Source organism: Prinia subflava, chromosome 1 (assembly GCF_021018805.1).
Source record: "Prinia subflava isolate CZ2003 ecotype Zambia chromosome 1, Cam_Psub_1.2, whole genome shotgun sequence".
Lineage (NCBI taxonomy): Eukaryota > Metazoa > Chordata > Aves > Passeriformes > Cisticolidae > Prinia > Prinia subflava.
The window spans coordinates 60,518,387-60,545,972 of record NC_086247.1 but is presented as its reverse complement, the minus strand read 5'-3'; the positions used below and the strand labels follow the sequence as shown (position 1 = coordinate 60,545,972).

The following is a 27,586-nucleotide window of genomic DNA, read 5'->3' as shown; positions in this document are numbered from 1 at the left end:
ATCATTCTATTCCTGTATTTGTGAAAAAGTCCACCCTGAATGACAACTGGGGTGCTCACAACCCAGACACAGCTAACAAGACTTACCTCCCTGTAAAGGCTGGAACAGCACATTGGAAAGTCAGGAACAGAGGTACCAGCTTCCAACCACCAAAAACCTTTCCAGAAAACTTCTGTTACTACTGTCTCTTTGTTCTTTGTTGTCTATTTCCTGAATCGTAATCCCTTCAGTTGCCCTCATGATTTGGCAGCATCAGAAGATAAATGCACTCCTCCTGTTTCTGTGCAAAGTTCACCTTCTACCAAAGGCCTTTCCTGGTGAACAAACTTCGCCCTGAAGTTTTTGGGACCTCATGTGCTTCATTTTACACATTCTGCTGCAGGGGAGCATCCACAGCAAACAGGCAGCTTCAGGGGTGCCATCACATCTGGTTGTGAAGCAAGTGAGCACAGGGAACTGAGGCAGGAGAGGCAGAACCAGCATCAGCCTCCTCTCAGGGCTCACACCAGTACCCTGCATTTTCCCAAGTGCAAGGCACTCACTTCTCTTCAGTGCTCAATTTCTAAGCCAGGGCTGGCAGCCTTTTGTGATGACACTGCCCTGTGCAATTGGCTTAGGGCAGAAAGAAAAAAAAAAAAAGAAAAAAAAACCAACCCAAAAATCTATTGCAGCTATTGTTGGCTACTGGATTAAGAAGGACTCCATATACAGAAAGGGAAAAGCTCTTTTTCCCAGTATTAACTAAATATTTCTTTACCTAAATCACAATGAAATTTTAGTGGGGGGAGTTTCTGTGATTGAAATCCTTCATATGTTGAAAATTATTTACCTATCAACTTGAAGGTTCTTTTTTTGCTAAAGTATGTGCAAACACACACACACACACATATATATATGTATACACAATCAAAAATATTTGAAAAGTTCACACAGACCCAGACTCAAGAATTTAGTCCGCAAATCCTCTTGTCTAGAGTTAACAAATATCAGGAAACATGGCGCTATCTCTACAGCTCATCTTTGGTTCATTTTTGTAATTAAAAATACAAATTTATAGTGCATGCTTTGCAGCAAAAATGTAAAACACGTTCTAAGCATCATCCACCTCAAACTAAGAAATAATTTTTACAAGGTTTTAAAAGGCATAATCTTATTTATTAGCCAAAATTATATGTTCATAAAATCCTCTAAAAAGCTATGCATGCCTCTCATTTAGGGACCTTTCAGTTACCCAGCTAGCTAATTTTACAGTTTTCAATTTTTTCAACCAAAACTTTATCAAAGTTGCACTAGAAATACATTCACAAATCTGAATTACATTCCTACAAATATTTTATATGCTGATTTGTGGGCATCCAACATTTACTAATGTTGCAATGACATTTTATAGAGACTGTAGCAAGAATTAGCAAGCTTTAAGTCCTGTCCTTCCTTCCCAATTAGTGGGAATGAATGGATTAGACCAGAGTGTGAAGTTTAGAGGTGGCCATTGTAATATCTTTGCCCTAAGGATAATAGTGTGAGTTGGTATTGTAGCTAAATAACATTAATTCTTTTTAACGTTGATCCTTGTTTAGTAGACACACCTCAACAGCATTGTTAAAGCAAAGCTTGGAATGGGATGCAGCAGTAACAGTTACTCAGAACTGGCCATCTCCAGGAATACTCAATTATGTTAGAGGTCCCCAGAGAAATGATGAGTCTTTGCTGAATGTTCTCAGCTGTCTTTCGAGGAGTTACTGCCTGACAGTCATATAGAAGTTTTTCAGCTCAGAAGGCTTCTAAGCAGCTATTGAAAATACTACAGACAATAGAAAATTTACTAATTTTCACTAACTCTGCTTGAAATGCATTTGCAACATCCTAATAATTGTTCAGACATAAAAAGTTTAATTTTTACATAAATCATAAGCACAGCTTCTCATCATCTTCTTTCTATTTGCTAGCTATCACCAAAATTACATTTCTACTAGTGCAGAATACACATTTTAGATTTTAATGAAAAGAAAACCAAGTTTTTCAACTATGCAAATCTATTTAATGAGTTCTGAGAATTGCCTGGAACACTCAACTGAACAGAGTTATCACTTAGTACTCCGAGGCTCAGCCTTCAAGAGCTTTTTGATGACTTATAATGGCTTTGCTATCGTTTAACACAATCACGATAACCACCTGCCTATCATTTTGCCATTGCACTGATGCCTGAGCTGTTCATCAATTGGATCTATCTTTCCAAGCAAGCAGTCACCAAACCCTGCCTGAAAAAGCCCTGGCTGAGAACTGCAGTGATTCAAACACCAACAGACAACCAGCCAGAGACATCTGTGCTGCAGGGACAGGGAGATCGGCTGAGGAAAATAAATATCAGCAGAAATTCAAGCTGCAGCTCATCCCACCTGTCAGTCAGCACCTTCAAATTATAGCTATGGATGCTCACATTTACCAGAGACCATAACTGAAAATTTGGTATCAACTGTTCCATTTATAGATTCTGGTACTTCTATATAGTGTGTGTGTGTGTATATACAAATACATACACACACGCACACTTAGACACACACATGTCAAATACAACAAAACAGGATACGTGCCAAATTCCCATTCATTGATTCCAAGCTGGACGAGAGATGTTCTTTCCCATAAGTCATTTTTATTCATGTGGAAATCATCTTTCTCTTCTACAACAATCATTACAAATTGTCACAGGCATGGAAAAAATAATTCACCGGCATTGGCGAGGCAAGTTGCCAAACTGGTTTTCAAAATGAACAGCAAAAACCATTAGAAAACATCAGAATTTAATAAAACTCAACACAGTTTCTGCCTCCAAATCAAAAGTAATCCTATTTGACACTACAAACACTACAGGGAATAATGCCATCAGCTTGTGTGCACATAAACTACCCTTCTATAAAATTCATCAGGCTCCTCTCACAGTTCAAGTTGGAGTTTACAACACAACTCTTCAGCCACCTGCATTTCTGAATGTTAAAATTCCTCTGAAAAGGAGTGTGTGGATAAATATACATATATGTATTGAAAATTTCATTTAAGGCATATACTAATAGAGGCACCATTCTAACTCAAGACCATGCCACGTACCATTTCTCATTTATCTATTTTTAATAGATGTAGAAATATGCAAAATATGTGAAATATGCTAATTTTTTGCTACTTAGTTTATGTAACTTTCATTTGTTACCTGGAGTATTTATAGAAACACGGTGATTTTACCTTGGTGGGAATCCGAGATGTTAAAAGAAATGCCCGACATGATGCCAACACCTATTGAAAAAATAAAAAAGAACAGAATTTATAAGAAACATTTCATATTATAGAAGATTCTTTTCCAGGAAAATCCTGAAACTAGAGGGGAAAAGCCTCTAGCAGACTGAGTGTAGATTCCCTGTGCTGTCACACACTAAAGGAAGCAAAACTGGGATCAGATCCAGTAGAACACACTGCAGAGACTGCTGCAACCTGATCAGCTATAAGCTAGTTAGCACACCACTGAACTGAAGAAATGTTTTTAACCAATCTCTCAAGATCATGAAACATAAATCTTAGTGACATTTTAAAAAGAAACAAGGATGAGGAGTCCTACCAGGAACACAGCATGTATTTAAATGTCAAAAATATGTACAAGACTATCAGCAATATAAGAGACTGTAAGCAAATGGGGGAGTTTTGGACACATTTGAGGCACTTCTAGGGTAAGAATGGGTAAGAATGCAGAGATTTCTCATTCACAGCGCCCGGATTTCTTCTCCAGCAAAGGCAATGGAAAAATGCAGTCAGACTAGTGAGACCAGTGACTCTGGGGAGCAAGCACAACAAAACTAATATTTTGGAAGCTACTGTTAATCAAAATGTAATGATTCTATATCATATCGCTCCAATCTCTGGTAGCACATCCCACTCACAGATTTTACTCTTTGCAAAAGGAATGAATCATCTTGCAAAACTACAGTACTGTTTGTTGATTTACCCGCAGAATTATCTCCTGTTGGCTGCATCTTTTTTCAGATTAAAAAGGAAAAAAAAAAAAAGAAAGAAGCTCTATTCAAACACCTGCATCAAAATCTCAGAGTACACGCAGAGCTTTTCACACAGCTAGAACCTCCTGAACTCAGCCCTGCTTGATATCCATGATCAAGTGAGAAACAAAACCTGTTCCTCACTTGGAGAGGAAGAAGCAAGCTGAGAATGCAACTCAGCATCCAACTCTGAACACTGTTTGGACACTTCAGGGACTGGATTTGAGCTCCAGTTCCTCAGCTAAATAACATCTTGCTAAATCTAAGAGCACCAGTGCTGTACCAGTGTTGAACATTAGCAGATTGTTTCAGGGTGAATACGATTAGACCCAACGCTCTGGTTACTACTGGTGTAGAGCCAAACTGCTGCAGAATAAGCTGTGCCTCCTGCAAGGCTCAACCCTTCACTGAAGCCCCCTCATGACAGGCAGGCCCTGTCACACAATGTTCATTTCCTTGCTCATGCACAGGGGAGAGGCAGCCTCTCATGCTCTCCTCCCAGCTCCACCTATCCCAAGTATCTCTTCCACAGTCCAGCACGAAGAGATGAGGGAAGGGCCTCCCCAAGGGGTTTTTCCACTGCTCAGCCACAGTTTCCTCAGCCTAGCAGCAGTTTTCTCTCACAGTAATAAAACCTTGATCTTTTCCCTCCCTCACCCTCCTCCTCAGGGCAGCCACACACAGTAGGTGCACACCACTCCTCTGGGTAAGATCACACCCCATGCTCACAAAACTGCTCCCCTGTCAGTAGGAGTGCCACTCTTACTCGTGAACCCATCCACAAGCTGCCCATGTTTGAAGAGGGGCAGGTGATCAGGCATCCTCCTTGCACTGGCACCACCAAAAAAACCCTCTCCAGTGTCACAGCCAGAGCAGCTCCTGGCCACTACACCTCAGATGCCCAAGTGAGGCAGTCAGGGGAAAGGAAACTTTTTGAAGAACTGTTTTCCATATTTACCTTCCAGGTAGTGGCCAACAGCATTAGAGAGATGAGTGCTCTGTGTATCAGTGTCACCACAGTAGGACAGCTCATTACAGGGGAGCTGTCACAGCCTTGCTTTATAGTATTTGCCTGCATATAAGAGTTCAAGCTACTTTATGAGACTAGAAAGGGTCGATTTAACATGACTAAAGTACACATGAGCAGTCCAAGCAACAAAGTTAAATGCAAACCAGGTAACCAAAAGGCCCTAACAAAATTATGTTGGAAAAGAATGTTCCAATAGAGCACACGACAGTGTATATTCTTGTGGTAGATATACCAATGATCCCAAAGTGGTCTTTCTAAAACCAACAGAGTCAAAAAACCCACTTACCTTAAGATGCGTTTATGTACAAAGAGGAGGCCTGCTCTAAGGTGATACTCCCAACTCAGCAGGTAAAGGGCTACTCTTGAGCAATAAGATGGTCGAGAGAAAAAAAAAAGCCTGAAGCTCCTAATCCAGTAACATAAATTTCTACAGTTTTCACAGTTAAGACTCTCACAAACAAGCAAAGGTTTGATTTTTATGTAAAATCGATTGAAGAGAAGGTCAATTATTACTGCAAAATCAATGGCCCATCTTGACAACAGCAGGACTAGATTTATTATTTTTTTAAATTTTTTCTTACAATGGCAGAATTGGCTGAGATGAGGCTTGCCATTTATCAAAATTTTAGCTGTTAAAATATGCGAGTACACATTGTGACCCTTAAAAGCATCCACTTTAGTTTACTTTGCTTTCTGATTTTTTTTCCTAGTATTTTCAAAATTTTACTGCGACGTCTGCATTGTAACATCACTGTTTTTGCTCGTGTCTAGCAACAGGGTAGCCTGTACCCCAATTCAACCCAAGCCTTGCTGGATGAGCTGTGAAACAAGAATGGTTTGTTTTCAATTACTTCTTCCTCCTTGATAAGGCTGCAGTGCATAAACAAATAATGGCTCTTAGGGAAAGGCTCACCCATGTCTCCGGCAATTGGATTCTGCATGGTTGTTAGTATTTGCAAGGGCAACAGAACATGTGCTGCAGTCTACTCAAAAACACGCACCACTCTAGTCCTTCCCTTGGGAAATGTGATGCTGGCGCCAAAGGCACAGGCGCCACTGGAGGTGTTTTCACACTGACAGTTCAAGCCCCCTCTTAGGAAACAAGTTATTTTTGTGAAGGAAGACCCAGGTCTCTGTGCATTCCTCTGACAAGAATAACAAGCATGTGTGTGATTGCACAATTGTCTAGGGCTTTCAGCAGCATCCAGGAGTGCTGTTTTTTAAGAACAGGCAGATTCTAAATTTCCTGAGGTTTTTTATTTCTTCATACAAAGAAACTAAAAAGCAGAAGCAGCCACCCTTACTCTCGAGAAATCCTCAGGCATCTCACCAAGAAGGTTCTGCCACTGTTAGATTCATTTGCACCCCAGGAACCTTGAGCACAGAAGTGTCATGGTCAAATTCACCTGGAAGTCCTGAGGCCCAGAGCAGCAGACACCCTAACTCCAGGGATAACCTGGAACAAGGAGCTCCCTGGCTCACAACCCATCAGGAATGTCAGTTGGGCACAGTGCATAATCCACCTTATCATCTGATAACAAAATGATCTCACTTGTTCAGCCCAATGCGTCACAACCCCACTCCTCCACAACCATTTCGTTTGGTCACCAGTAGTACTCAATCATTAAAAAGGTTAAAAGATCCCATCAAAAGATGAACACATGCAGGGTAAAGAAAGAGGGTGAGGAGTTAATTCATGCTTTAACACATGTAAGCCAAAAGGTTTGTGAGTGACTGATGTGAAAGCAGCAAGCACATCCAGGCAATTTTTGTACAGGGTACACAACCTGGCTGTTGCTCCATGGCGAGGACAATAAAAGAGAATTATATTTAGTTAACAGCAGCTTTGGTCTGTCTTCCTACTCTGTCTTTTTTTAAGCATAAAATAGGATTATGATTTGAATTTTAAATGACTCCTACTCACACACACATACCCAAGTTGATGATTTCTTAATGTTTTTATCATTCCAAGTTCTGTAACGCTCCCTACGCTGCTCAGAATGTACATGAAACAAAATTTGGAAACATTCACCAAAAACATATCCTGCAAATTATTATCTCCAGAGACTCATGGCCTACAAGGCCATCTTCTGCTTACCAGAATACATAATATGTTGAAGTAAATAACATAGATCCTCCATGAGCATACCAATTTAACAAATATTCAGATGCATTTTGGCATCTATTGTCAAATGCTAGCCTTATTTTAGCACTGTAAGTTAAATTAACAGGGCTGCACTGGGCTAACCCAGCCATCCTACCTGGCAGTCACTCTTGGGAAGATCACTAGAGAAACACAGCTCTGTGCTAATTGCATCTATTTTTCCACACAAACCACAGCAACTAAAGCTACCTTATCTATACTTAAAGCAGTTCCAAATCCATAAGGAAATTAAAATCTTCTGAAAAACACCACTACCCTTTATAAAATGCTCAGGAATAAAGAGTTCTTTAAAACACAGTGAGCATACTTGGACTACACGACTAAATATGAAACAAAATGAAACCACCTCAGCACTTCATGGGCCTGGGAAGTTGCATGATGGTCCCACCACTTATTACCATAGATGTTTTGAAACTTTCTTCTGCTAAAACCTCAAAATAAAGATGTTCAACCAAACATTTTTCCCCTGCTGGGAACTGATTGACACAGAAACTTAAAAAAAATCAAAACCAAAACCCAACTTTGTACATTTTTTCATCAACTTTTGCAATTTTACTTCTTAAAATGTACTCTCCATACCTTTCCTCCTACTGTAGTTTCTTTAGCCCCTAGTATCTGCTGTTTTGTCAGCCTCAAAATTGATTCAGTCTCTTCCATTATAATCACTTGAGGAAAGAAGCCCTTGTAACAAGTTCTCTTATTTCTTACCACATTCTTACGATAGCCATCATCTTGAGAATGCCTTGAATCCAGAAGACAGTCACTTTTCTGTATATACCTTAGTTATACCATCCCCATTTTTCTCATTATTCATTACCATTATTATCTAAAACATCATCATTTAAAAGTTTCCACCTCTATTAGTTCCTTTATGATTTCTCCCATAAGCTTTCCATTGCTACTGCTGACTCGATAGCTAATGCAGACACAATAACATGAGGCAAAGCAGCAGCACTAATACAGTTTTTGTTTTGTTAAAACACGGGTGAATCAATACCTGTTAGAGCATCCAGCCTCCCTCAGTCCCTGCAGGATCGACCACTCATTTCCCATGTTGTGTGCCTGATGTTGTAAATGCTCCATCCTGAAGCAAGCAGAGTTCGATTGGATAAAAGGCCCTTTCAGCACCACGTTAGAGGTACTAGAGCTGGGTTTGAGAGGCAGCTCCTGCTCAAAGCACTGAGCCTCCCTAGACAAAGAGGCTAGCTGACATCCTGGAGGGCTTTTTGGAGGGCTGACCAGCTCGGGCACGGCAGGAACACAGAGGCAGCATCATCTGAAATGGTAGCATCCCTTGGCATACGGTGGGTTTCTCTGCAGAGCCCCGACACCAGGAGGAAAAGCCCAGCTCAGCCCCAGCCTGAGGGCTTGCAGGACCACCACCTTCACCCACACAGCGCTCACCATTGAGCTTGACTCTGATCATTTGGTCTCGGCTACTTTTGAAGCACCATCCATAATGAAACCCCTGACGGACTCCTATTCCAAATGTCCCCTTATTTATACACCAATACTAAAGCAGCCTTTTGCTGCTGGAGAAGTACTATTAGGAAAGGGTTAGTGCATTTCAGTTCACACACAAAAAGCAGAGTTTCTCCCTCCCTGAGCTGACCCTTAGCCAAGTTGAACACATTCCCAGGCTTGCCTAAGTCGCTGGTGCCTGTGTGGCCAGCCAAAGACCAAAGCACAGTGAGGGGAGCTGCTGCCTGCATCAGTACAATTCTCTCCTGCCCAGGACAGGGGTCAGCTCTGCAGCACAAGTAACTACCTCAGCCATCCCCATGAAGGGCTGCTCTGCTGCATGGTTTTCTATTATCATTCCTCAAGTCAACCACTGCTTCCTCAACAAGGCTCCCTTACTGAAGCCCTGGAATAGCCTGCTCGGAGTCACCAATTTCTGTATTTTCTGGATGGCAGAAGAGCTGGTTTTTGTTTTGTTTGGTTTTTAAATGTGTGCTCAAATCTCAGAAGGGATGCCAATAAATCTGCCGTGTTTAGAGAAGAGATGCACCTTTCACATTCCTGTAGGAAACAAGACAGGGGACACCACAAGATGGCACAATGGCGTGCTTCACACACATTCCTCCTTCAGTCCAAGACAGAGGACCCATTAACAAAAATGCTTATTTAGCTCCTGGAAAGCTGTTCAAATCTGCAGAGCAATTTCTACTTCAGAGGCAGCAATGAACAAATCCTGCCTAGGAGACAGGTACAAAAAAAGTGTCTTTGTTTTAGAATTAATAACAACTAAGGCATGGACATGCAAAGATTTGCCTAAAACAAAAAGGTAAGATGAAATGGTAAAGCTTGAAAGAGAAGTTTGGCGTAAAAGGGTCCTAATTCTGATGTCTGAGAGGAAAAAACATGGCTTGGAGGTATATCAGCAAATTTAAGACAGAATTTCCAGACATAACTAAATTTGTTCCAACAGCTCTAGCAACACTACCACTACCAGCCACAGGCAGTGTCCTAGCCCTGTGAACCGTTTCTAAAAGACACATGCATCAAATTGTGCTTCTTTAACACCTGTGAAGAACTAAGAAACATGAACACTTGCTATAGCCCTGTCTGCAACAAGAAACCATCCAGCTATTTCAGTAAAGGTGGGATTTCAGAAGAAACTGAGACGTGCTCATCTTTGGCCACACATCACCTATGGCAGCAACAGGACCCAGGGACACTCCAGCTGCCAAGCCCTGACACTGAAGTATCTTGGGATGTGGTCACCAGTGGTGCAGACTGGGACTGTCCTGATTTACAAACCTTACATTCAAAATTTTTGCATCTTAGACTTTTAACCACAGAGCTGTTTGTGAAGGGGCAGCCACTTACTGCCTGTGTGTACAGGGCTCCCTTGTTCTAGTAACCAATCATTCATGGAACAGAGCCTCATGGCATTGTGAAAGGTGTCCAACACAGAACACTAAACACAGTCCCCTGCATGCTGCAAAGCTTCCTTGTCATCCTCCTCACACCACACAATTCCCAACAACAAAAAACCATAATGCTGTAAAACACTAAATACCAGAAGACCCCCCCTACAGTGTTATTTAAGCCTGCTCTGAGCCATAAAAATGGGAATCAGCAGCTGCACTTCAACAATTCAAAGTCCTCTCCATGGCACTGGACACAGCCAGGGCTGGCCCCAGCTGAGGAAAGGGGGCTTTCCTTCTCTGTATCTTCTCATTACACAAAAATAGGTCACTAGCACATTAGTGTTAATGTAACTTTATTTCACTTTTGTTTCCCTACTTTTTCTCTTATCTGTATATTGCCATTACACAGATTCAGGGCTGAAATTCAGGTTACAATGTGCCTCAGCAAGTTAGCTTCCCCAGGTACTCACCTTTTACAATATTCTAGACCCCCAATACTTGGTTAAAAAGCAGGTTAAAAACATTCTGCTGACTCGTAATTCAAAACACCCTGGGCTCCAGCATTTTCTGTGCAACAATTTTTTACACTCTTGTACTACTTCTCTCCATCACAAAAAGATTGTACAGGCACCCCTTAGAAAAAACCCTCCCACTGCCTGTACGTGGTGTTTATAATAAGGAGCGTCCCTACACCTCCCCTCTTCCTGCACAGCTTCTTTCTGTGTTTAGGCACAGCAGCTAAAACTGGGAGCATTTTGGTGTTCTGCAAGTGACACTGTTTCTATGCAGAAGGAGCTGGAAATAGATTTTGCTATTACAGTGCTTTTATTCTTATCTTCTTTAATTTCATCACTTAGAAATGCCACATTAAACATTTTGCAGTGATCCTTAGTGATGGGATTGCTCTCTTCCTAAGTGTGTCACAGCAACCATAATGAGGAATTTTAAAGACCAGGAAACAAAACAAAAACTTCAGGTTCAGAGGAAATGCAGTTTGACCCACAACACAGCACTTAATAAGATACTCTTCTACAGACATTCCTATTTGCTTTTAGCTACCAACAATTAAATAAGGTTTAATGATCAAAGTGCAACGCACTTAGCTACATTTAATATTCAAATAAATTAAATGAGCACAGTAGAACAGTTTTCCTCAACAGCCACTACCATAAACCACAGTTTCAAAAAAACTGACCTTGGATAGCCCCAAGAGCTAAGGGCCAGAGAAAGATATCAGCTTAATAAATCTGTAGAATAAGGTCTTTTGTGTACTCTCCATGGCATACACAAATTGAAACCAATGGGCGGAGAATCATAAAAACCTCCAAACCAAGGCAGTTCTTTCCCAAAAATTGCTGTGGGTGCAAGACAAAACCCTCTTCACTACTAGGTCCAGAGGGGATGCAAGATCTTCTCCTCTACACTACTATAGGAACCTCACTGCTGTCCTCAGGTGCACTCTTGATTTCCTTTTCTTCCTCTTGCTTCCCCACAGTACCCCTTTTCCATTCCTGTCATCTGTAAAATACCAAGTACCCACTGGAACTAACAAGACTGTGACAGCCACTTCATCCCTAATCACCTGAGCTACACTGCAAGACTTAATCTTTATATACTTTGATTTCTTAAGATCATCAATCTTTCAAGAGAGGGATGGTGCTTGAGTGCTGAAACCAGCTACTTGGCCATTTAAAATCCTTAAAAGCCACCACTATAGTCACAGCTCCCAAACTCAGATATTTTGTTATACTGTTTTACATTTTATATGATCTTTTTTACAGCTATTTTATTTCTAATGTATCACATTTCTCCTCTGCTTAAGAAATATTTTCTTTCAGAGTTTAAAACACCTTCCAGAAATGGCAAAAAGGGAGCAAACTACCCCCCTGTCCTGGCTCAAGAAAGCAAGGCTGAAGGAGACTTCTCTCTGCCCTCTGCTATCCCTGCATGTGAAAGAGAGGCCCCTTCCAGTATCGAGCTTTTCCATATACTTTATTATTTAAGTGGTGGGAGCTGAAGATGGCTGGGGCATCTCCTGATGGCTTACCCAGGGCCAACCACCCACTCACCCACTCAGCTGATGAGTAGCTACCATCTCCTGGAGAAAAAGCTGACAACAGGTTCTCTGTCATGCACTCTACTCTTACAGCCAGGGCAGCTAAATAACTGAGGTGTGAACAGTGTCCCCACTTTCTTGTCATGCAGGTGCATGATGCTGGGTGCATTTCTTCCTTAGGAAATTGTGCGCCAGACAAAGACTCCTCCCTGCTCCCACTCTGTATCTAGCAGACAGGAAACCCAGCAACCAGGCCAGCTTCAGGCAGTGACACAGCTGACTGCATCTGCCTTCCCCTTAGATAGAAATTCAGGAATTGCCACATTCCAGAAAAGCAATTTTGCCTCCAACATGCTGCAAAAAAACACTTGGCAGTCTGCCCCACTCTCCAAATGCACACTATCTTGTCTACCTAATAAGCACAGGCTGCATGAGCTGGGCAAAACCCAGTAAGTAGCCATTGATGGAGGGCTACTTTTCTTTCTGCTGATTTTTAAGTCTTATGATGTCAATTATCTAATGCTGTTAATTATTAAAAATGAATATGCTCCTATTCAATAAAAATGCCATTTTCATAATTTCTGGTTTTGCAAGATTCCTGAGTGTATCACACTAATATTGCCTATGTGTTACTTATGCAGCTTCTTATACAACACATTAACCTGGAAAAATGCATGTAATAACAAAACATCTCCATTTATCTGAGAACAACATCAATTTCTAACAGCCAAATGGAAAAAAACCAAACAAAAACAAAACAAAACAAAGTCAGAAACCATGCTCAAAAAGAAGGAAATTACAATTCACTGAACGCGAAAACCATTAAATGATTCTGGCTCTTCAAACTTAGGAGTTAAGTGTAACAACTGCTGCAACTTGGTACCCAACACTCAGTATCAAGTTACTCCTTCATATACAAAATATTTCAGCAGTTTTTAAACTACCTATGCCTCTGAAAATTTGGAAAAAAAAATCAGCTTGCTTCCCCAGACAGACTTCAGAAGATTCTGATGCAAAGGTCTTTTAAGTCAAACTCTTTCTCAGAACAGTTTTGTGTGTGAATTTTGCTTTTATAAGCACTGATCCACATGCTTGATGCTACTTAACCATTGCTTATTTCAGAATACAAGAGTCTTAGGAAGAGGAAGAGAGCTTTTAAAAGGTTACTTCTCTACTACTTCTAAGCTGTGAACTTATAACTCACACTGCTTGTCAGAGCAAGCTACAGCAGTGCAGAGTGAACTAGATCCTCCTGGGCTTTATCATTTTATCTAGAGTAACAATTTATAAGCTCTTCAATTTGTGGAGTATCCTAATTCTCCCTATGGAGATATAGCACAGTCTGCCAAAAAGGAAAGTAAACCTGAGAGTGATGGCCTTTGCTCTTTTAGATGGTAGGTTTGCAGGCAACTCTCTCCTCATTCTCCAGGCAGCCAAGCCTTTGCCTCCTTCAGACAAGCCTTTCCCCAGCCCGCTCTGGAACAGCCTAAGCTCTTCTGCTGCCCCAGCCAATCCTCTCTCCAGAGCTCTTTGCTGCGGTACACAAGGCCCAGGGAGCTCACGGAGCAGCAGCTGCACTGGCCAGGCTGGGCAGCCCTGGGAGCTGGCAGCACAATGCCCACCTCAGGAGCTGACAGACCCTGCTTCCTGCAGGCCAGGCTCCAATCTCAAGTGATCGCTCCTGGTACACACCCTGACAATCATCCTGCATAGACAGCACACAGGTTCAAAAACTCTGAAACATCAGAGTTTTGTTTTTAAAGGAATTTCTAACATGGAAAATCCGGTGTAGGGCCACAAACAAGAAAGGAAGGTGAGCAGTCACCTGGCTCCACAACAGTTTGCACTGTGATGAGACCGCTCTCCCCACAGGCTAAGCCACAAGTGCCACCAGCACTGAGCCCCCAGCAGGGTCCAACCAAAGGCAACCTCCTCCACAGCTGCTTGTGTGACCGTGACAAACCAAGGCCATCCTAGCAGCAACATGGCCCAGACAGCAGCAGCATCAGGGGCACAGGAACATGGTGCTCCAGGTGAGCCAACTGCCTGACAACTTGCCCAGCCCACAGGCAGGTCCTTCAGGCCAGACCCAACTCCACACTCCTGTAAGTCACGCCGGTTTTAAGGAAATGGAAAGCTCCCTTGAATGAGTCAGTATGTGCCCTGACTGCAGCACAGATGCAGGTTATGGCATGCCTCTTCTAGGCTTCCATCTTCCCAAGCACCACTATGCTCTTGCCATCAACACAGCCCAGCTGATGAGCAAAACAGAGAGAAAAATTAATACAGATAGAGCTTATTAATACAGATAGAGCTTTAAGAAGACAGAATGCCTTTAAGCACAGGACCCCTCCATAACTATTACCTCTACCCATTCAATAGCATGGCTGAAAACCAACTTGCTCACCTACTCCTGGAGATGCACAGGGAAGCCTTCAGCTGAAATTCAACATGAAACAGAAGTTTTTCATGCTGTATCTTGTCATTGCTCTACCTTTATGACCCTCGATGCAGTGTTTACTCGCACATTTGTGTCTTGTTTTTTAATCTTCTTAAGCTAGACAGTACCTAAGTAAAACAAAGACTCAAAGGCTTTTAGTATTCTACTACAAAGAGACTTTAGCCCCAACACATTATCATTAGGGCTTCAAAGCCAATGTGAGACAAAACCCATGCTACAATCATGTTGAACAACCTCAAAGAAGCTATTGCCATTTTTTTTTTCCTTTTTGTAAAAAGTTGTGGTTTCTTTGATTCTTTATGTTGGTGAATGGGTTTTCTGTTGGGGTTTTTTTTAACTGTAAAACCAAAACAAAACATTAGTAATTGCATTTGTAGTTGCTACTGTTGCCTTTTCTTGTCCCCTATTAATTTCAGACGGGACTTTATTACTTAGTTTTGATGCCTTGGAAGACTGACTTGAAACAGACTGGACAGAGCTAGAGAATAAAGTAGGTATTTATTGAAAGGTCTCCAGGATCCACCTTGGGCAGGACAGAAACCTGACCAAGGCCGCACTCAGGGTGGACTTAGAATGGTCACAAAATGGCTGACCAGTCACAAGATCTTACATTTTTGTAAGTTTTGGTCCATTTGCACATTGGGGTTTAATTGCCCAATTACAGCTTCGGGCTGTGAGGTCTCATCCTTCCTGTTCCTCCCTTCAGTCCACCGTTGTTTATGCTCTTGGGCCTGAAAGTTGTCCTTGGTCTCCAGCAGGAAAAGGATTTGGTTTGTCTACCTGCTCCATGAAGAGAGCTTACTGGCACTTAATATGAGGCTCAGAACTGTACCCCTAGGCAGCACAGAATCTGAAAAACATGAAAGCTAAAACTTTAGGCATCAGTTTACGTAGTGCAAGATCTTGTAAGTGATTTTTAGTCCGTGTCCTGCGTACAGACAAAAAAAGGGAGGTGGAGCTTCTAGCACTGTTCAATTCTAGCACTGTTCAACGCACATCATTGCTGGGGCTGTGGTTTTGGCAGGCAGACACTGGTGCCAGAAAGTGGAAGCATGCGGTTTTTGCCTGGCTCTGGGGAAGAAGGTCTGTAGCACACTGCCCTGTGCCAGGACTGTGCTGCCACCTCCACAGCAGAGAGCTGCCCTACACCAGGACTGTGTCAGCACCAGCGCGCCGGAGAGCCGCAGTGGGGCTGAGCCTTTGCTGGAGACCGCGTCCAGTGCTGCCTGGGGGTGCTTGGTGGTGAATACTGTTCTGTGTGTAAAACACCCTCTCACTCTGTTATTAATATTGTTGTGGTTATTGAGATTTTCAGTAAATTGTTATTCCAACTCACAATCTCTCCCAGTGATCCACCGTTATCAGAAGGGCAGGGGAAATGGAGCAGCTTGAGTGGGTTTCATTTTACAGCTATGGTTTAAACCACCATGGTCCATCTAAGTTTTTGCAAGTGCAATTTTAAGTTTATGCCAGTTATAAAGTATGGCATTAATACACACATACCAGTTTAGCTAAATTTGCTTCTAATGTGACTATCATCCTTAGCCTAAATTCACAGTAACATTGATTAACTATCGCTGGAGTTATAAATCAATCATCAGCCACTTCAATAAACTCACCTGGACTCAGTCAATTTTGCTGGTATTCTCCCAGAAGTCAGAAAGAAAAATGTCATTCAATTGTGCTGCCTAAATAGCTGATTAATATGTGTCATCATGATTTTTCTACCCACTTCTTGTTTATCATCTCTTCTCAAGATCTTTCGTTGCTTGAAGCTCTAATGTTTGCTTCTCCCTTTGCTGAGCTTTGATACTTATATCAATACAGGAGTTTTGTACAACTAAAATCAGAAGTTTTAAAGAAATCACTGTAAAAATTTTGAATTACACAGCTAAGTTCCCAAACACGCCATAAATAAATGATCAATGTCTCGTTAGCAGGTTTGCACAAAATTTTACCCAACAGACTATCAAATATCTGGAAGATTTGAACGCTGCCCACACACAAACACTTGTATTAGTGGATAATTAACTTAATTACTCAGATGAGAACATTAACGATGTCAGTGAAGCACAGCCATCAAAACTCAAAACCTCCCACCCACAACTGCAATGCTGAAAAAGCCCCCTAGCTTTATCTTCCATGTCTTCTGTGTCAGGGTCCTGGAATCACTCAATTTGTCTACATCATCACTTCTCATTCTCTTGCAGGCTAGATACAGATGTCTTCTCTTTCCCTTCCTTAAATCCTAGCATTTCTCACACAAGTGCACCAAGAAATGAAAACAGGGAGCAGAAAGCATCCACATCAATGTGTCTGTGAGGAATGACTTTTCAAATTCATTTGCATGGCAGAGCTCACACCAGTTCTGAAAGGTCACTACCTCCCCCTTGTTCATAAATAAGATGGGAACTTGAGAGATCTGCTGTCCTCAAGTATAGATATCTCCTAAAGCAGACGTCAAGGGAAGTGGAAACAATTGGACACTCTATTTACTGTCTACTCTAGGCTGAGTAAAGAAACTCCAGGAGACACTGCTTTGCTCAAGCTAAGAAAGCAAGAGTGCTCACTACCCAACACGTCTAACAGAAAAAACAAAATCTGGCTTTTTGCCTCAAACAATCACATCATCATGATAATGAAGTACATTTTTAATGAGGCCACTCCTACCCTAGAAGCTGTTAACATACACAGACATGTAGTTAAGGCCCTAATCTAAAAATGCAGGTGACAGAAGCAAGTAGATATAACCCTTTCAAGAAGAGAAGCCAAATACCAGTGTTTTGAAATAATATCTATGCCCACTCTTTGCTTGATAAAGACCACAGTGTTTCATCCAACAGTATCAGCATCGAGCCTGTAACCTCAGCTCCTCTCAATCTGATGCCTCAGAGCAGTTTAAGAAGCTAAGCATCTGTTATGGTTGCTAATAAAAAGTCTGAAGAATCCTGCTTTCAAATATGCAAAAGTGGGTGGGGAAGAGGGGGCAGTTACACTTTCCTGCAGCCACATGAAGATACGTAACAGCTTTCAAAGTACATCACTGACTCACTCGTGGTAAAAATCCATCAATTCTATGAAGTTTCTGGAGCCTGGTGAATTAGCTAGAAAAAACCCAAGCTTCTCTGGCTCCTCAGGGTTCACAACATGTGATCTGACCCTGGCTGTAACAATCATGTCACTATAAACAAATGATGAAGGAATCACAGCTGTCTGGAAACACTGGTACTCAATAATGCTCCTTCCAAGGGGATCAAAGCCTGTAGACCATAGGCTTCAAAGAGCCCTGCACAGAGTCAGTGCAGCAACAGCTAAAAGAAAGTGAGGTCACCGAATGCAGATGTGATGTAAGACACAACCACACAGGGAGAACCATCAGCTCTCATAACAGGGTATCATTCCTGGGGAGGGGCACATGAAGTGGACACTTCCCTGCAATCAAACCAGAAAAAGGATTTAACACAAAGTAAAAACACTACAGAAGTGACAAATGGCAAGGTAATTCAGTTTAAGGACTAACATAATAATTTTTCCTCTTCACTCAATTTATAGCCTTTGCCACGTTTCTGCTTCCAGCAGGCTGCATAATCTGTCCAAAGACTTCAATGTCACACAAGAATCTTCATTGTTAAGGACAATGAATTTTATTTATACTGTCTGAGGTCGCTACTTGCTGGCAACAGGCCAACATTCTGGGGAAGAACTGCAAGAAGAAAAATTAGGCTGAGGCTGAGCAACCTCTTCAGCTGTGGTTCAGTAAGATTTGTTCTACACAGAAACAAGAGAGATTACACTTACACAAGCTGAATGCATCTGGAAAGCCTGGGCTGCTCTACTGACAGCAGCTCTGCTCACGCTCAGTACACGTGCCTGAGACACGCTATGTCTCCTGACATGCAGCTCATGCAAGACATGCTGGGTTTTGCCTGTTGAGTTCAGGTAAACTTAAAGAGTGGCTGTGATCCCCAGATATCCAGTACCCATGGTTTCACCTGGATCACCAAAGGCCTGGAAATCCAGGAGAAATGCACCATACCTACCTTCAATATTCTACCAAGTTATGGTTTCCCCTAATCCCAAGTGCAATCAGATAACGTGACCAAAGAAACTCAAATGCATGGGGGTTGCCAAGATGGAGGCTAGAGGTTCACAAAAGGGTTAATCTGTGCTAAATCAAGCAGTCCTGATTTAAAAGCCTTGAATACCTGACTATAACTGGGGACTGAGCTCTCTCCCAAAGGCAAGTTTACCCTGGGCTAAATTTGTCACCTTTCATATGCTTATGTTGCAGTTCTAGTACACTGAATTCTTACTTATCAAATGCACAGCCTGCCCTTTTGTCTGCAGCTGCTTCAGTGCTATTTGCACCATGTTTCTGCCTGGAGGTTTGTCCCTCTGCTCCTGTGCCCATAGCTTGAGAAGCTCATAATTGGCAGATCTGGGACACTAAATAATTCTTCGTGAAAGCCAGGAAGCTTCTGAAACAAACAAACAAGAAGACAAAAAGAATCTCAGTCGGGGATGTGTGTATGTGCAATGAATGAAAACCAGTGGTAACATAAAACTGTGTGAAAATATTTCTTTCCAGGTCACTTTTACCATGGAACTTGTTTTGAGTCTCTAAATTCACTCTATGTTATATATCCACCCCTTTTTATTAGCAAATTCATAGATGGCTGGAGAACTACACTTTAAATGAGACAGTGCTGTGTTCTATTCCAGATTATTTGTTTGAAATACCATCCCTTGCAGTGCATTTACCCCTGTGTATGGACAGCTTGTACTGCTTTTATAACAGAGCAGTGATTCAAGAATTTTCTGGTCCATTCTAACAAACTAATGCAGGGAGACTACAACCACAAGGCAACCAACAATTTTAGAGAAGCAAAGAAAACTGTACTGATCTGTGTTTAATTTGCTGATTCCTGGAGAAGACAGAAACCTTTTGAACCTACAAACAAATGAGGCCATCTGAAAAGTATGAAGGGAAGGATAAGACTTAAAAGGTAATGTGTTTAAAAGACCCAAACAAACTAACTAAAAATTATAATCAATGTTATCTCCACACCCATAAAACTGGTAAAACTGCTCTCTTCCAAGACCAAACTACTTCCAGTAGATCATTGGTACACAGCAGGAAATTTAAACCATTCAATCCAAGATGACAAATCTCCTAATTAAAAAAAAAAAGGGAACTAAATTAATACCCTGGATACCCTGGTATAATACATAAAACTTCTTGCAAAGCAAGGAGCACTGCATCAGACTTGGCACTCCACATTCTAGGTCACACTTGCTCGAAGCAGGCAGGAAAGCAAGGGAAATCAATTTGGAGTGAAAAGTCTCCAGGCACGTGCCAAAGTGCAGTCTTGGGATGCAGCTGTGTAACCCATCTCACCCACGGCTCACCCAGAGCGGCTGAGCCCACTCCCCCAGTTCCATCACGTAGCAGGGCACTTCCAAAGCCTCCCAGCTGCTCAGGCAGGCTGCGGGGCTCCCACCGTGCGCACACACGCCGGATCGGTTCTCCAGCACCTGACACAGGTGTCGATTGCCACGTCTATGCCACCAGCCCCCAGGGCGAGCCGGAATCTCTGCCAAAGGGGCAAGGGGCAAACAGAAATGGAAACTTCCTAGAGTGGGCACAGCTGGCGCAGACAGAGCTTGCTAGCCACCTGGTATTGGAAGGAGGGCCTTCTTTGAGAGATGGACAAGTTCCATGATCCATGAAGACTCTGTACCCTGTCTTCTCCCTCCTTCTCCCTCCTTGGCTTCGTAGCCAAGCCGCCTTTTCCAAACACTAATGAATCTAATCAGTAGAAAAACAAAACACAGGAGTATGAGTTTGAAACAACAAATACATATCCCAAACCCCACTTACCTAAGTGACTCATGCTTTTCCCCAAGAGGAGAACCCCCAGAGTGAGGAGAGAACCCTAGCCAACTTTTCTTTAGACAGGATCAGCCATGAGATGGGTATCATTATTGCAGGAAAGAGCACAAGAGGAAGGGCAGTGTAATTAAGCACCTACTGATGCACCACAGCTGCATGACTTTGAGTCATCCTGTGATCCAGGTATACAGACCCAGCCCTGGCAGCTCTTTGCTGGCAGTTCACCCCCAGCATCCTACCAGACACAGACAGCTCATTTGGAGATGCATCTGCTGATAAACCTGACAAAGCTGCTCCCTGTTGAAAGGGTAGCACAGGCATGGTGGACATCCCTGAAGGAAAAACAAATGCTGGAGGCCAGTAAGACAGATCACTGGGGCACTTAAGTAGCAGAGTAACGAGCCCACACAAGGATTTATGTATTTGTTTAACCCCTACACTAATTTGGGCTGATTAATCTTAAATAAAATGTCACTGCTTCCTACAATGGATGAAAACCAAAAATGTTACATGAACTTGTACTCAACTTTTCAGAACAACCAGAACAAACTCCAGCTCTCCTGACACTGTGCTAGCATCCATCCTTTCTTTATTACCTGTAACCTCTCATCTTTATTAATCAGGGACCTGTTCAAAGTATCCACAGCATGAGCTCCAAATCAGTTAAAGAGTTAACTTGCACAAAGAAGCCAATACTTGTTCTGTCAGTCCTTGCTCACTCTTGGGAAAAAGGAAGCAACTCAGACATGTTGCATAACTGCTCATCGGCACCGTCAAAGAGCTCGAGCAGTAATTGGAAAACTAATATCACTGCTTCAAATAGGTGCAAAAATACACAGTGCAAGGCCCATTAAAAGGATAGATGAGGAGACAGACATTCAACCCCCCTCACTGTCAGGGCCTCTTCAGAATAATTTAATGCAGGATCCAAAGAAAATGTCCTCCCACGTGTATTGATGCTAATTCACAGAATTAAAAAGCAAACCTAAGAACGCTGAAGCAAAGAAATGAGTTCACTGTCAAATCAGCTTCCAGTTTGGGCAAATTAACTTGGTAGCATGCTTCATTCATATGCCTTAACATATACAAAGTATGTCATTTTGGTCAAGTGGTTTGTAAATCTGGCACTCCCGCTATCCACAGATTCACAGGTGGTTTCCAAACAGCTCTTTCAGCTCCCTTTCAGCTATTGCATCAGCCATGACAGGTACATTTATACTTGAGGCAGTTCTCTAAAAGGTTCATGCTACTTTTTTAAAAAAGTAAACCATAATCAGAAAACAAAAGTATGGTTGAATATGCTCACACAAAGTTGGCTTTGCTAGCAAATTAAAAAGCAGAGGTTATATATGTGGTCAACTTCACAGCACCATGGAAGAAGACTTGTGTCTGCTTGGAGTAGAAGAGTAAAAAGCCTCTATGTAATACAAAGGAAAATATAGATCAGCTATGCAGCTGGTTAAATAGAAAGAACATGAAAACATAAGACCTGATAGTTCTCTCACTTTTAAAGTCATCAGCAATTAAATAGAGGAAAATAGAATAAAGAGGTTTTTCAGATGGGGTGTAGTCTCCATCAGTCCCCCTCCCCATACAGGTATACAGTGGAGGGAGAAAATACACAAGAAGGATACACAGATTTATTTTCACAGGACTTCTTTGGTACTAAAGGAGCAGAAGACTTTGTCAAGAATTTCTTACAATTTTCTTCACATTAGTGCAAGAAGCAATCCATTTGTCATGTACACTTAGCAACCCCTTGCAGATTACTAATATAAAATTGTAGTAAACATTCTTTTGGTGAAAGATAACATGCTTGGCTGCATAAAATCTTAAACAGTATGTAACAGAGTATATTAGGTTAGTCACAGAATTTAACACTGCTGTAACTATATTTATGTTTGCTTTCCAATGAGAACAACGTGACAACACACAGCATCTGTCCCAGAACTGTACACAGCAATGACATTTCATTTTATAAAAGAATCTTTTTTCAAGGTACTAAACAAACAAAAGATGCATGAAAAAAACCTGAGTCTGATCTTCAGAAAAATACTCTAATAAATTACAACCTAAAATTAGACATTTCAATTGACAACATTTGCCAGGGTCTCCTTTTTATATATTCACAGAGCATCAGAAAATTATTAAAAATAGCAAAGATGGCCACAGAGTCATTGTTTGGAGTCTACACGTTTGGGCTGCACTCCAGCCCTTGCCAGAGCACCTCTGAGATCCCAAGCTTATCCGTGGGTCCTTGCCTGCTCTTGGTCCCAGCCTGGGGTGCCTGCAGCTCCCTGGCCCTCCCCCAGGACTCTGTACCCTGAGTCTTCTCCCTCCTGAAAAGTTATGGCCATGCTAAATTCGTAGCCAAGCCACCTTTTCCAAACACTACTGAATCTAATCAGTAGAAAAACAAAACACAGGAGTATGAGTTTGAAACAACAAATACATATCCCAAACCCCACTTACCTAAGTGACTCAAACTCCTGTGATGGAGGTCTGGGAGAAACCCTACCTTCCTCATACCCTCTCAACAGCTTTTCCAAAACAAGAGCCCAAACTCTTTTTTTAACTGTTCATAACCCTTTGGCTCACTGATCCACACAGCTGCCAGACAAAACATGTTTTGTAACTTGGCTGGAGCTCTAAGCAGACTTCTAACAGCTAAAAGCTCAGGAATTGTCTATTAACCACCCTTGAGAGGCCTCCAGAAAGTATTTTATTTCAGTCTATTGTTGTGCTACCAGCTTTTCCAACAGGCTGTTGTTACCACAACACATTCACAGCTAAAACACCTCAATAGGTAACTGAATGACACAATACAAGGAAAGCAAACCCCCCTGCCTAATGAACAGGGCATTTTCTTATTTAATTACAGAGCAGTTGTCCATGCATTTAAAGATCTAACTCCAGAGTCTGCTTCATCAGAGAGCAGCCCTGTGTAAATACACCAGAAATACACCAATACCCTACCCACTGTTGCCTTGAACAACTGTAGATAAATAACATGAATGGTAATCTACCTGATGAAGAGCAAAGATGCAAAACTGCAGTTTTCATGGTTGGTTAACAAGAAAAGCCACAGCCCAAGGCAACAGCCTCTAACAAATAGAGTAAGACTGCATTTCCAGCTTATTTTAACTACCTACATTTTTTTCCTGAGAGAGATAAACAGCATACTTGCTGTGTTATCTAGGATACTAAGCATACCTGTGACAGACACGGCAGCTAATTCTATTACTATTCACTTCTGTAAAGGAGTTAGACATTCAGTAGTGAACATTCACCCAGGTAAATGAAATAGTTAAGGAAGAAGTTCAGGAATTAATTCTACTCTGCTCTCTAGGCAGCTGTCAGGCTGCAATGATGAGCAATTTATCTTCCATCTACAACCCTATCAGCAGACAAGCAGAGTCACTGGGGAAGCCAGCTGCAGTCCACACCCTTCACAATATAAAATCCATGCCTCTGAAAAAGGAGACACCAGGGAGCTCAGTCATTTGCCCAGCTGGCCCATGAGCTGTGAAATACTTGCACTTCTGTGCTTTTCCTTGTGTGGTGCCTGCCGCCTGAGCAAAGCAGAGGTGCCCCCGGAGGGAGCAGTTCCAAAGACACGCCAACCATCCGCTACGCTCTTCCAGCCCTGACCTGGAACCAGCCGTGCAAACCTCTGAGAAACCCCACACGTGGAAGCTTAGGAAGCTGAAATGCCCCACTTACCTCTGGTCTTGAGGGTGCCACAGAGAGGCAGTCACACGTGTGCAGACAGAATACTTATCCCAGAGCATAAAATTCCCTCCCACACAGGAAGAAACAACTTCAGACCTGCAGGCAGACAGCTTGAATCGATGGCTGCCGCTGCCAACTATGTGCAGGCACAAGTGCTTCACCTGGAAGAGCAGGTGAGAACCAGATTTCTCTTCCAGATCCACAGCTACTGTACTACAGGAAGTGCTGACACCCCCTTCCTTCCTACCAGGGGTTTTGCAAAACACCTGTAACTTCATGAGTTTTCATCAGGTGAGCTTGCAGTGGCGGCAAGGGGCTTTTATTTTACCTGAAATGCAATGAGAAGTCAGAAACCACACGGACACAAACTTGATGGCACAGATGGTGAACTAGCCTGATGGAGAGGCTGGACACCCCACACGACTGTAGAACACAGCACTGGTGACCTGGCTGACCAGGCAGCTGGAAGTAACAGGGGCCTGCCCATTTTGCAAGTCCTGGTAGGTTTGTGAGGAACAGAAGAGCATGCTGAACCAGGCTAGGCCTTATCAGCTCATTGCACAATCCCATGACTTACCTACAAAGAGATTAAAACCACCAGCAGTCTTCTTATCTGTCTGTAACCAGTATCAAACCGTGGAAACTCACAGCTCTTTGTCACCAATAACTTCAGAGGAGGTCAAACACTCCAGCAAAATAAACCTTACAAATGGCTTAGTCATCTTTTATGAGTAAATCCATGACATCAAACCAGAGTCCATCCCCACAGATAGCTGAGGGTGCCTCAATTCCATCAGTTGTCCACAAAATCACTGCTACCCAATTTTACCTTTAGAAGCACTACTGACAACTGCTTAGAAACACTACTGCTTTTCAGCCACGACTCAGTGCCCAAAACATAAAAGAAATTGCTCTGTACCCTCAGGAATAACAAAACACTTCTAGCTGGTGGCCACGAGTGATGCATTTGAAGTTTTGTCTGACTCGAAGTATCTGCTAAAACTGAAAACTTCAGGAATGGGCTTGTTCAAAGTTGTTTGCCTTGGGTCATGTAAGTATTAACTTCCCAATTTTCATCAGCAACAATTAAATTTGCTAAGCAAAGATATTAAATAACGTGCCTCTATGAGCTATCAAATGTTATCATGAAAACAGTTCGTCTCTGCTTTTTGCCACTGAGTATTACAAAACACAAAACTTACCTCAAAACCTTGAGAACATTCAGAAAATCAGGGGGGCAATAAAATCTCCTTTTTACAAAGACAAGTGTTCCAGGCAGCACTATCTCTCCTTTCTGGATGTGCTTCTGATGTTCTTACATCAAATACACATTTCAACATTTTCATACATTCATTTGTGCTGAACTGTCATGATTCCTCTCTCAGTTCTGTGGGAAACTTTTACACAGCAGTTGAGATTTGTGATGCCAAATGTGATCAGGGGTATCACAAAAACAACCAACCGAACCAAAAAATAAGATAACAAAGCAGTTATTTTCTACTTGACATGTTTTCTGCCTTTGATTAGAGTCTATCCAACATTAGAGGTACTGCTGTCCATTCTTATTTTCTGTTAGCAAAAAAAAAAGTAATTTTTTAAATAAACTTATTACACTGAAAACTCATTAAACTCATTAATGATTGTAGCTGTTTTCAGAAACACCACTTAAATGCAATTCTGTGCTGATTCCTACAGTCATTTCTCTCTCCACAAACCTAACCTGTCATAAAGACAGAACCCTTAATAAACAGGTATTGACTGATAAGAACTAGCTTGTGATTTTACACAGACCTCTTTTCTTCTGAGTCCAAAAGGGCTCTTGCCCACTCTGGGAAACTCCTTTTAGCAAGGGAAATGTCACACTGGTGCAGCAAGAGACCTTGCAGACTTCTGAATTTATAGATAGCATTACTGATGCCATACTGATTTCCCTGCCTTGCCATGCTCCAGAGAAGTGGCTTTGGTTACCAACACACAGTGGACAGGTGGAGCAGCTGATCCCCTTCCTATGGGCCTGAGCAGCAAGCAGGACAACAAGAAGGCCAGCAGTAGGACTGCAGAGAAATAGCGGCACCACAAACTGTAAGATGGAAAAAAAACATGAAAAAGGGAAGAGCACAAATTAACCCAAGCAACATCAAAAAAAGAGCTGCCAACCAAACCAAATGCAAACACTAATTGAAGTTTGCTCTGTAACTCATGGGAAGTGGTTGTGGATTATAAGGCAAAATCATTTTTCATACAAAGACCTGTCACCAGCTATTTTATGTGCTCAGACTCTGCTCACAAAGCAGTTCTAGCAGTGTGTAGCCAAGTAGCAGCATAGCAGCATTTCCTATTTCTAGATTTATGTGATCATGCTTTCCAACTCTTAGGCTTAGAGAGCCCCACTCACTGGCCTTACTCCAGCAAATATCTAGCCACTAGGAATCTGGCTTATTGTGGATTTTTTTTTTTTTTTTTTTTTTTTTTTTTTTTTTTTTTTTTTTTTTTGTGAACATATTTAATTTAGAAAAAAAAACCATTTAGTTCCATCAGTGTTGAAAAAACCTGCACATGCAGAAAAAGCAACAGCTGCAGGTATGAAGCTGAACAAAACCAGCCTGCAATGCTCTTCAAAACAAATCTCTATCTCATGCTAAACAAGCTGGGCAGACATAACTGGTGCTGCAAAAACAAACCACTACTTTTGTGAATGATCCACCTGCAATAGCTCAACCAGACTCACTAACTGTTTAGGCAGAACTCTGGTCAGCTTTCTGCCATTCCTTTCCCGGAGACAATTGCTGAGGAGCATGCACAGTGAGCACTTGAGCACACCACTACCCTCAAATGCTGTCCCTCCATAGCAGGTCACAGAGCCTCCTTAATTGCATCCTCCACACAAGCCACTCTTGATTCTCCCTCTCTGGCCCCCATCAATGACTGCACTTAATTAGCCTGTTTACCAAGATGCAAGTTCAAGCATGTGTCAGACCAGGCTGCATGAGCTCCTAAACTGCTGGGAGAGCCGGGGAGTCAGTGCACAAAGGTCCTGTCTAACAACCTGTTCTGTCGCAGAGCACGTGGGGAACAAAGCAACTCACTTCAAGCACACTCCAAATGCAGATATCCAAAATGTACTCCTTTTTGTCATTTTGACTGGGATTAAGATGTATTTTTATGTCTTCTGGACAGATAAATATGAATACAGTGCTTTGAATTACAGCAAACAGGATCAAAAAGATGCACTGTTAGATACCCTTTGTGCTGTCTTGTAAAGTATAAAACAGCAAAACCTAAGAAGCTTCATATTTTCACCACCAGGTAAAAACAAGCACTGAGCTCATATTGCAGA

General features: G+C 42.1%; 1 protein-coding gene across 3 annotated transcripts in view; it reads right to left on the bottom strand.

Annotated features, from left to right (window-relative positions):
• Window positions 1–27,586, bottom strand: part of CARMIL1 (capping protein regulator and myosin 1 linker 1) — a 191,337-nt gene that overhangs the window by 108,646 nt on the left and 55,105 nt on the right. For 2 of the 3 annotated variants that reach the window (XM_063397823.1, XM_063397814.1), the window contains exon 3: window positions 3,235–3,285. In XM_063397823.1, coding sequence (XP_063253893.1) covers window positions 3,235–3,285 — 51 coding nt within the window. Of the gene's footprint in view, window positions 1–3,234; window positions 3,286–22,989; window positions 23,074–27,586 lie in introns of those variants that run through there. The other variant, XM_063397833.1, reaches the window with a different exon arrangement.